This window comes from Malaclemys terrapin, chromosome 1 (genome assembly GCF_027887155.1).
Source record: "Malaclemys terrapin pileata isolate rMalTer1 chromosome 1, rMalTer1.hap1, whole genome shotgun sequence".
NCBI lineage: Eukaryota > Metazoa > Chordata > Testudines > Emydidae > Malaclemys > Malaclemys terrapin.
In genome coordinates this window covers 289283456-289295113 of record NC_071505.1, presented here as the reverse complement: position 1 = coordinate 289295113, position 11658 = coordinate 289283456, and the positions used below count along the sequence as shown (strand labels likewise).

The 11658-nt window shown below is 45.9% G+C and overlaps 1 protein-coding gene across 1 annotated transcript; it reads left to right on the top strand.

The window, feature by feature from the left end:
- Nucleotides 1-4146: 4146 nt before the first annotated feature.
- On the top strand, nt 4147-10883 carry LOC128828783 (protocadherin-8-like). The gene is made up of 4 exons (XM_054013729.1): nt 4147-8470; nt 9044-9111; nt 9220-9353; nt 10175-10883. Exons 1-4 carry the CDS (start codon nt 6044-6046, stop codon nt 10546-10548), a joined length of 3003 nt encoding a protein of 1000 aa, XP_053869704.1. The 5' UTR covers nt 4147-6043; the 3' UTR covers nt 10549-10883.
- Nucleotides 10884-11658: the final 775 nt, after the last annotated feature.

Here is an 11658-nt window from a genome sequence, read left to right as displayed (position 1 = left end):
ACAAATGACAATAGGATGAAGTTCAGAATGCACAAAATTTTTCAAAAATAAACCAGCAGCCATCCAAATACTTACAATCAACCAATAAACGAATTTTGTGAATAAGTGCACATCGAACTTGCTATGTTTATTCATGAAAGTATATGCAAATCCTCTTTTGCATTATCCTCCCAACTCTACTGACCTCATATCTTTCCATTGTGCTTTAGCTGCATTCATAAGAAATTTTAGGATAGCATAAAAGTCGACTGTCCTGCCATTTTGTGTCTGTACTGTTTATTTACTCTCTCTGGCTAAGCGATTTTATTGGTCCTGAATTTTCCCCTGTTGCCTTTCTGCGTCTTTTTGCAGTTTGATTCTGTCCTCCAGTGTTTGCTGATCCTCCAGTTTTGATCGTGGTTGGGTTTACACCAAAGAAACACTCAACGAAGAAAGACATGAAACAGCTGTGCAGGATGCAGATACATACTTGTTATTCCGAGTTTAGTTGATCAAAATACCCCCTGGAACCCTCAAAAGAGTCCTGCGCTGGGCTACAAGTAGCAGGAAGTGTCACTGCTTGAAGACTAACTGATGCTTCACCATTGTGACAGAAGCAGCTCCAAGGGCTGCAGTTGGAGGACCACTGCACTAGAAAATACACTGTAGAAGTAAGCTTGCGTTGGCAGTGAGATGGACTAGATCACCTCCTATGTCTTTTATGATTTCATGAAGGATCAATAAGTAAAAGATTTACCCCATGGCATTTATGTTAAAAACAATACTCCGCTGTTGAAAGCTGTGGACCTTTTCAAATCACTAGGGTGGGGGTGGGGGAAAATTAGTTAGAGTTTGATGAAATACCAGCATTTACACACACAAAATTGCCTTTGGTCAGTAATGCTATGAAAAATGTATGGTTATCATTACTAAAAAAGTAGTTGCACAAAAATAAATAAATAAAGAGCTACCAGGAAGATGGTGGAGTAGAGAAAGCTGGGGAAGAAACAGACAAAGCCAGTAGGAGAAGACACCCTTCTTCCTCTCTCCCCCCACAGATCAGACACACTGGGAACAGGGTCCTAGGAGCATTTAAGAGTAAATGGGCCAGACCCTCTCCTGGAAAATCATCATAGCTCCACTGATGTCAGTGTGCTCAAAAGTGTTGTCTGGCATTTATATATACACACCAGAGAGAGGGAGAGTGTCCTTCATTTACCAAATAACTAAATCAAATATATATATATGATGGGTAACTTAAAAACACAATAGAGAGGTGATATTTCCAGGAGCTTTGCTTGCTTTAAAGAATGAACGATTTGGTTATTTGGTAAATGAAGGACACTCTCCCTCTCCGTCTCTCTGGTATGTCTAAGACACCTGCCACCTGGGGAAGTAGTGTGGTCCAGTGAACAAGCACTAACTCAGGAATCAGAAATGCTGGATTCCATGCCCAGCTCTGCCACTGACCTGCTGTGTGACTGGGCAAAACATTTCACCTCCCTATACCTCAGTTTCCCCATCTAGAGATAGGGGTTAATGGGACCTGTCTTCTTCTGTAAAGCCCTTTATGATCTACAGATAAAAAATGCTATGTGTTATTATTAAGTAAGCAAAATACTCCAGAATGGTGAGTTTTGCCAGTGCAAGAACTTCCTGATCTCAACTTTTGTATTTAAATTATTAGACTGACTTTTTTTTCTTATATCATTCAGCATTCTCTGTATAAACATGTTTCTCAATAGGTACTTTTGGGAAAAAAGGCTTAAAAGATTAGAGATAAGCTGAGGTGATGTAATTCAATAAATTCCTCTTCTGTATTCAGGCTAGATACCAATTAGTTCTGATTCTTCCTTAATTTCCACCAGGTTAAAGAAAAGATGGCTTTGGATTTGATAAAGATGATTTGCTTCTACACTGCTGTGCTTTAGTAATTTTCAACTATATTTTAACCTGCCACTAGGGTACTGGATATATGGCATGTTTAGCTCTGTGTGATCCTGAATTATCTTCTCAAACTATACTTTATTAAAGAAATGAGTATTTTTACTGATATCTTTGTAACAAACCAAACCCTCTGGTTCTAATCACAAAAGAATTGAATAGCCAATGGTCTAATAATAATATGCAATAACAGGACATTAAGACATATCTCATTTGTATGCTTTGGCTCACATGACTAACTTTGGTTCTGTTTCAAGGAATGATTATAAAACTAAAAAAGAAAAATAATCCCTGCCCTTCAGATTCATTTTTTCAAACAAATATATCCCTTTCTTCTTAATGGCTTCAGTTCCTGGTGTTTAAATCTGGAAGCTATTGCACTTGATAACATGCTCTCATTAAACCTCCACAATGTGCATGCATTTGAGAAATGCAAATTGTTTCCAGCCGTTACAGGAATCTGCACTAAGGATAAAGCCATGCAGAAATTGTTTATTGCACAGGGAAAACAAATCTGAGGGAGCAAAACTTTTCAAGGTCTTGTAAAAGTTTATGTTCCCATTAGAACAAACCTTATCACCACTTGCTGCATTACATTTGGGGAGTTTGAAGCAGCTTCCCTGTGGTTTCATTTGTTCGGAAAACACGCTAATGGTAGTTTCATGATTAGTGTTTGTGATTATGGAGTGTATAGAATGAGATCTGGAATAGACTTTAGAGGGCAACGAAATTCTAAACTGTATAGCCAAATAATTCACAACAGTGTTATTACACTTGTAACTTTCTCTGAGTGGGAGTTGGAACAGGAAGGAGAGGGAAGCAGACTGATGATCTTGTAGGTTCAAGCCTTGCTACGGTGGTATTTCAACCACTGGTGCAGCAGCTGGACTAGTACTTGGGCAAAACCCTGGTGTAGGACCAATTTAAAATGGTGCTGTGTGCCATATGTGCAGCTTACCCCACTTTGAAATTGGGGCTAAACTGCACCCCTGCAAGTTCTCCTGAATCAATGTGAGCTCTATACGGTAGGGATGAGATTCTGTGCTGCCTCCTAGAGCACCAATCCCCGCACCAGGTTTTGAGAGGGGGGGTGCTTTTAGAGGGCAATCTGCGGCTGTCTTGCTCAGTTCCTCCGCTGGTGGAAAGCCTTCCCTCCCCCCGAACCCCTCCAGCCATATCCAGGGCTTTTAGAGCAGATTTGCATGAAGGGACAGGGCTGGAATGAGAATAGCAGCCTAAGGAATTTGCATCAGTGCAGCTACTCCACTTTTGGCTGAAATCCCAGTATAGACAAGGGTGCACAGCCAGATTCTGATGCCCTTACTCACCTTGAGTAGCAATTTACACTGTGAGCAGACACGAAGAAATGAGACGACTCGGGGAGCAAACTGCTACTCACTGTGATTTAGGATGTTAGAATCCAGCTCTTATCTGTTTATTATATGATGTCAAGTAGAAGATAACCACGTGGGCGTTGCAGTTCTATTAGAGCGTATTTGGCCACTCCAAGTTTAGGCATCATTTACGTTTAAACTACCCCTTCCGTCTCGTTATTTTGTTTTCTCTTGCAAAGGTTTAAATCCTGTTTAACGGATTTTATTCCCCAACAATTTGGCGAAAATTAGTGTATCATGGGCTTTTGTTTCAGAAACAAAAGTGAACTCTCTGGGCAAAAGGGTTTTGTTTTGACTTCCCCTCCCCCCCCCAACACCATCATGTGGTTTTACTAAACTGAACAAGAGGAACAAATTGCTGCTTTCCTCGCCTGCATTCACTTATACTTTGCCCTGTCTGCAGCATTGTTTTTGCTGTATTTTGATTTTTTTTAAGTTCCTGCAGAGGTCCCCATGAGGTTCCTAGACTCACCTTTTGTCAGGGTGTATGCTGGCAAACTTGAAAGCAAGCGTATCTTTCCCACAAAACTTTTGATGCGAAGATCGATTTTTTTAACCTCACCCAAGTCTAACAGAATGTAACGTGTGTGTTTCAGCAGCTCAGGGTTGTAAACACAGCATGCTAAAGCCAGATGCCTAAAAGGGACAGTTCATACAGTTTCTCTGATAGCTCGCCTGTCACTCAACGGGTGCAGCGTTGATCTTGCCTCAGAAAATGTCTCTTTTCTTCAACTCCAAATGTCCTTCGTTAATACGGAATGCTTTGTTTTTAATACGATTGTTTATTATAGTAGCAGTCATAAGTAATAACAAAATCCCAACAAACACGGCTACCCCTCTGATACATAAAAATCCCAACAGAATGATCATTTACACATTATGGAGGACTGGTGCGATTATAAAATCGGTCTGATGTACTTCTGCTTGATATACTAAATTTATGCAAAATAAGGCCAAGATGTCATACTCATTGATATCTTTGGCACCCCAAGTTGCTAAAGCATAATAACCAAATGCATATCTTGAAAATGAAACTATAGTACTTGGGTCAATAGTGGGTTAGTAGAATTTAATTTTCTATAAGATATAAGAAAAACATTGAACATTCAGATCATCAGCCGATGAGAGATGCATGGCATGGAACTTACAGTAGAAAAGGAATATTCATTATTCCTATAAAAAGAATGTTAAAAAATGTTGACAGTATTGATCTGATCAAAAATATACAAGAAGAAAACCCCCAAAGTAACCGTCTCCCACATACATACACAAAATCAACCAACCTTAGACACAAAAGAATTCTTGGATTTCAATTATTTATTTGAAATTTCTACCTGATTTTTGGACTTCGTTGATCTCTTTAGCACAGTTGATAAATTACCTTTTGTTTTTTTTTAGTGTGCATGGAAGAAGAATCATTTCTCGAGGAGCAGGACAATAGTGAAGTGCAGCGATGCTAATATACATCAGAAAACCATACACTTTTTCATCACCACTTTGTAAACAATGGTTAGAACTGTCAACAAGGTGACACTTTGGCACAGTCAGGGAACTTGACACCTAACGATTTGTTGCCACCCGGCATTTGGGCAGATGGTTTCATTCCCTTTGAGCCTCCCACTTTTCAAACCGCTCGCAGCTTCCTCCGTGCAAGGACTTTTAACATAAATATTCTCATGGCAATATTTTTATGAGCGTGCGCACGCGCATACACTCACATCTTAATCATAAACCATACACCCAAAACACCACTGGAAACCTCCTCGCTTCTCTTCTTCCACCATCTAAGGAGACAGTATTGGGACTAAGAGTTGGTGGGCTTCCTGCCTGGTCTCTTGAAGGATTAATCCCAGGGGTTTCTCACTGATCAGCCCTGATGAATATTAAGCGAGGTGGAAGAAAAGAACAGTGTTAATTCATATTCTTTAACTCATAAAAATATCGTAAGGACTAATTATGTTGCCTACATGGATACACCACAAGTAACTGCTAATGTGGGAATTCCTGTCATCATCATTCTTCCCCCTAGCTTCCGCCTACCGCGCCATCCCGCTTTATTTCTACAGATGTATGTGTCTGGTTTTTTAATACAGTGTTTGTATAAGCACATTCTTAAATGTATTATAGGGGAAAGTCCTCTGCTTTTGTACAACTGAAGCGCAAGTTAGTGGGAAAACTTTAGTCGCCAAGTATCAGAGGGGTAGCCGTGTTAGTCTGAATCTGTAAAAAGCAACAGAGGGTCCTGTGGCACCTTAGTCTTAAAGATGCCACAGGACTCTCTGTTGCTTTTTAGTCGCCAAGTTTGCTAGAGAACGGAGCAATGTGTTTGCACATGTGTAATTGACAGATTGTTCATTTCTTGTCGGAATGTCCTACTGAGTCCATGCAGGGGACACTATGACACTGGTGTCCCCAGGGATCAGAGGATTGGTCAGGGAAGATGCTGATTTGCATACCCTTATCTATATAACCTCTGGGGAAGGGCGCAGAGAGCAAAAAGGCAAGCTGTAGCCTGGGGCACGCACAGCTACTTAAAGACTCCTGGCACCAATTACACAGCGGAGAGGTTCTGATGGCCGGGATGTGTTTAAACGGGGGGAAGTGATCAGTCTGTGCATTCAGGAGTGGGGGCTTTTGGTCTGTTTCTAATCTGGCATCTTTAAAGCTTCTACAACACAAAGTGCTAGTGGCTTTTTTGAGGACTGCGTGGTAGGATCTCAGAGGCTATGTCTCCTGGTCTCACATTGTCCAGAGCGGAACTAAGCTCTGTGCTGCTGTGTCTCCTGGTCGCAGGGTGCCTGGCTGAGATGGTCAGCTACCACACGTACGAGGAAGATGCCCCCGGTACAGTCATTGGTGTCCTGTTGGACGATTTGCAGTCCCGCTCTGGGGACAGACCCCTGGGCAGTTTCCGCCTGATGGAGCAGTTCAGCAACAGCTCGCTGGTCCGGGTGCGGGAGGGGGACGGGCAGCTGAGCATCGGCGAGGAAGGGATCGACCGGGAGCGGCTGTGCGGCCAGTCCCTCCAGTGCGTCCTGGCTTTCGACGTGGTGAGCTTGTGGCAGGAGCAGTACCGGCTGGTGCACGTGGAGCTGGAGGTGCGGGACATCAACGACAACGCGCCGCGCTTCCCCCAGGCGCACATCCCGCTCGAGGTGTCCGAGAGCGCCGCGCCCGGCACCCGCCTGCCGCTGGAGATCGCCGTGGACCCGGACGTGGGCTCCAACGCCATCCAGAGCTTCCAGCTCTCGCGCAACAGCCACTTCGGCATCGAGGCGCAGACGCGGGCGGACGGCGGGAAAAGCGCCGAGCTGGTGCTGCTGCAGGAGCTGGACCGCGAGACCCAGGCCGCCTACACCCTGGAGCTGGTGGCCCAGGACGGCGGCAGCCCGGCCCGCTCGGGCACGGCCACGGTGAGCGTCCGGGTGCTGGACGCCAACGACAACAGCCCGGCCTTCCCGCAGGGCTCGGTCACGGTGGAGCTGGGCGAGGACGCGCCGCGGGGCTCCCTGCTGCTGGACCTGGACGCGGCCGATCCCGACGAGGGGCCCAACGGGGAGATCGTCTACGGCTTCGGCAGCCAGGTGCCGGCCGAGGCGCGGCAGCTCTTCCGGCTGGACCCGCTCTCGGGCCGCCTGACGCTGGAGGGGCCGGTGGATTACGAGCGGCAGCGGACCTACGAGCTGGACGTGCAGGCGCAGGACCGGGGCGCCAGCCCCCTGGCGGCCACGTGCAAAGTCATCGTGCGCCTGGCCGACGTGAACGACAACGCGCCGGGCATCAGCATCAGCCCCCTGAGCGGCGCCCCCGCCGGCGCCGGGGTGGCCTACGTCAGCGAGGCGGCGGCGCGCGACAGCTTCGTGGCGCTGGTCAGCACCTCGGACAGGGACTCGGGCCCCAACGGGCAGGTGCGCTGCGCCCTCTACGGGCACGAGCACTTCGCGCTGCAGCGCGCCTACGCCGACAGCTACGTGCTCGTCACCGCCGCGCCGCTGGACCGCGAGCGCATCCCCGAGTACAACCTGACCCTGGTGGCCGAGGACCTGGGCTCGCCGCCCTTCAAGACCATCCGGCAGTACACGGTGCGCGTGAGCGACGAGAACGACAACGCGCCGCTCTTCTCCAAGCCCGTCTACGAGGTGGCGGTGCTGGAGAACAACCCGCCGGGCGCCTACCTCGCCACCGTGGTGGCCCGGGACCCCGACCTGGGCCGCAACGGGAAGGTCCTTTACCGGCTGCTGGAGACACAGAGCCCGGGCGGCGGGCCCCGGTCCGCGCTGGTCTCCGTGGATCCCCACAGCGGGTCCGTCCGCGCCCGGCAGCCCCTGGACTGCGAGGAGCTGCCGCTGGTGGAGGTGGAGATCGAAGCCTGCGACGGGGGCGCCCCGCAGCTGTGCCAGCGGGCCCGCCTCAGGCTCCGGGTGGTGGATCAGAACGATAACGCCCCGGTCATCACCTCCCCGCCGCTGGCCAATGGCTCCGCCGAGCTGCCACTGCCCGTCAGCGCCCCCGCCGGGTACCTGATCGCCCGCTTCGCGGCCAGCGACGCGGACCAAGGCGCGAACTCCGAGCTCTCCTTCTCCCTCCTGGGCGGCGCTCACCCGCTGGTCGCCCTGAACCGGGACACCGGGGAGCTGGCCCTGCGGAGGAGGCTGCCCGGAGGGGCCTCGGAAGCGGCCTTCCCGCTTGTCGTCGCTGTCCACGACGGCGGGAGGCCGTCGCTGTCCTGCACAGCCGCCGTTCGGCTCTTTCCCACGGACACACTCCCCTCTAGCGTGGAGATCGTGGTCGTACAGCCCTCGGCGGAGGAGCTGCAGCCCAGCCTGGACTTTTCCGTGGTCCTCATTGCTGTGCTGGCCGGAGGCTGCGGCTTGCTGCTGATCGCTATCATCGCCGTGGCCTCCACCTGCAGGAGGAGCAAGAGTCACTTCCAACCTGGGACCGAAAAGCAGGGGAGAGGCAAAGAAGCCAGGCTGCAGAAGGGCTCAGGCTCCCAGGCAGGGAGCTCCTATCCGGGCCAGGCAGACTCCTGCCAGCTCTCTGTTACAGCCGAGTCTGATAACTCCAGTGACACTTCCCAGGCCGAGGACAGCAGCAGAGAGTCCTTGTGTCATTCTGCCCAAGAGAGGAAAGCCAGGAGCAGAGACTCCCAGGTAAGCATACCTGATTCCTTTTCAGCGGTTCTGCAATGAATTCATCCTTTCAACTCCCAAGAATTTGTAGTAAGCGCTTGACACAACATTCCATGAGGTTACCTAGCCAATTCAGCTTGATTCATCTCTGGACATTTTTGTGATTGGAGAACTAGATCTGTTTGCTTGTAGACATATTGGTCACTGGACTGGGAGTCTGAAGATCTGGATCTGATTTCTGAATCTGCCACTGAGTTACTGCCTGTATTTCACCTCTCTGTATCTCAGTTTCTCTATCTGTAGAATAGGAATAAGTGTATGTACCCACCTTTGTAAAGTGTTTTGAGATCTACAGATGAAAAGGGTTCTATCACAGCTAAGTATTATTATAGAGATGTGTATGTGTTTTTGTTGATATATATTAGCTATGGTTTATTTCTGTTTGTTGTAATTATTATTATTTCTATTTATTTGATATGTTAGAATCATATTATCCATCCACTTGAAGTAAACATTCTGCTTAAATTATTGTTGGGGCATTTTTATACTGAGAGATGCAAAAGTATTAACATAGCTATTTCTTCCTTTTGTCAGGGTCAAATTCTTGTTCCTTTTCATCCCCCGTCTCTTTGGCAGGAGCGAGAATCTGCTTCAAGTTTAAGGTAAAATAGTGTTTTTCCTACATTTAATATTTTTGGACATTTACAGAATTTCATATTCAGGCAGAGTATGGAAAAGACAATACACTAATGGTTTCCTTTTGCTTTCAGCTCCCATTCAACTCCTGATCAGTTTAGTGTGAAAGACAGTGGGAAAGGAGATAGCGAGTTTAATGATAGTGATTCTGATATCAATGGGGAGGGGTTAAAGAAGCCACCTTCACAGTCAGCTGAAAAGAAAGTTGGTAAGTATAAATTTAACATCAAACTTTTCAGGGCAACATGTATAAAAAGATAGTTGAACTATGATGTTGTCCCTTCAAATGTATCTAGTATTAACAAAGACTGTAACATTAGACTGTAAGCTTTTTGGGGCAGAGATCATGGGATCTGAATCACCACTGCAGTAATGATCAATGAAGTTACACAGGCATGAAACTGGAATGACCCAGTGGAGAATCAGGTCTTCTAGTCTTAATTTGCCAAAATGTAACTGTGATTTTTGGCTCTTCAATTTTAAGGTACCTAACTTAGCACACTTTAAAGGGACCTGATTTTCAGAACGTGCTGATTCCACACTTTATGGTGTCTTAAGTTGAGCATCAGACGCCCAAAATCATTTGTCACTTTTGAAATTTTAGGCCTCTTTCTTCATATTTTTCTGTAACAAATAAAATATTTTTATAGTTAAATTGCTCCTTGTCGAATCCCTTGTGTATCACACTGGCTTTGCCATTACTAAAGCCCTGATCTTAGAAACACTTGAACTCAAATTGGGGTTCAGTTACTCATATGTGTAAGTGTTTCTTTGTAGGATCTGAGCCTAATTTTAGGACATGATGTTGCTCCCATTGAAATACATGGGAATCTGCCCCTTAACCAAGCACAGAAGTGTGGATATGTTTTTCTCAATATATAAAGCTCTTTTTGGTAGAAATAAACACATCTAATTGCATAATGCTGGTGAAAGTTATGGGAATTTGATATTTCTCTTCTGACAGAACATATTAGATCACTGTATTCCAGAAAAAAAAGTGTGATTGTTAAAACATTACTTCTCTTCCAGGTACTGCAGCCTGTACAGATGGACGGACTTACAAGGAAACAGAAAGATATTGTAGATTTTATGTCCACCAGTCCCAAACAAGCAAAACCATCCCATTGCATTATGAAAATGATTATACGATTGCATATTCTACACCAATTTATCAGCCCATCCTTCAGCTCGGGAAGCCCAATTTTCTTCCACAACAGCCAAAGCTGAAAGAGTATCAAGTTAATATTCCTAAAACTGAAAGACTACAAAGTGTATATGAAAGAGTTCTAAGTGGTGGGTCAGCAGTGCCACCAACCACTCTGTCAAGACAATATAAAGGACTAAATCACCCTCCACAGAACACTTTACTCCCAAATGCCTCTGAAGTAGCAACGTCAGTCTGACATAGCAATGTAAAGACATCCAAAACTGTCATAGGAATGGACTAAATGTGTTCGTGTTTATGTGTAAATGTTACCAGCTGAGATGTGTAAATGAAATCCCACCCAAAAATCAAATATAACTTTAAATTATGGCAAAAGCAATCAATGTCTAGACAAATCATCCTTCTAAATTTGTCCTTTATATTTACCAAAGAGTCAAAATAAAAAAAAATCATATTAAAGGACATAGTTACTGCTGCTAAAGAAGAATGGGGGAAAGCAAAGATTTATGTTTTATATTGAAACAGTTAATGTAAATAAAAAGTGTAGATCTAGATGTACATTTAAAAGCTAAATGTGTACCTGTGTCTGTTTCTTATGAAATACTTATTTCCTGATTTATCAGATGATACACCTGTTATGTTTGTGTTAGCTGTCAAATAATAAATGCAAATTTATGCTGCAATCCTGTAACTGGAAAGAGGCAGGCAGACTCCTTGAGGTAAGATAGAAGCCTTTGGGTATGTCTACACTAAAATTAAAAACCCACAGCTGCCCTGTGCCAGCTGACTTGGGCTTGTGGGGCTCAGGCTAATGGGGAGTTTAATTGTGCTGTAGACGTTCGGGCTTGGATTGGAGCCCAGGCTCTGGGACCCTGCGAGGGGGTAAAGTCCTGGTGCTCAGGCTCCAGCTTCAGTCTGAATGTCTACACCACAATTAAACTACCATCTAGCCCAAGCCTGTGAGCCTAAGTCAGCTGGCATGGGCCAGCTGCGGGTGGCTAATTGCAGTGCAGACACTCTTAGGAGTGTGAATAAAGGCTTTAGTCATGGGCTCTTAATAAATAATCAGGAAGAATATCTATGGTGAAGGACTGAGTAGTTCAGGGTAATGAAGAGCCATTCTAATCTGGTTGTGGATACTGATGTTCAAAAATCACATTCTCATTGGCTGGTTGGGCCTTTTGGATGATGCCACAGCTGTATCTCAATCCCCGGAGGGCATAATTTGTACCGCGTCACTGATTCACACATAACAATTCCCTACACGTGTGTATGAGAGTAACACTGATGTGGAGAGGACAAAGTTAATAAGGCTTGGTTGGCCAGTAGGTTCTACCACATTATCAGT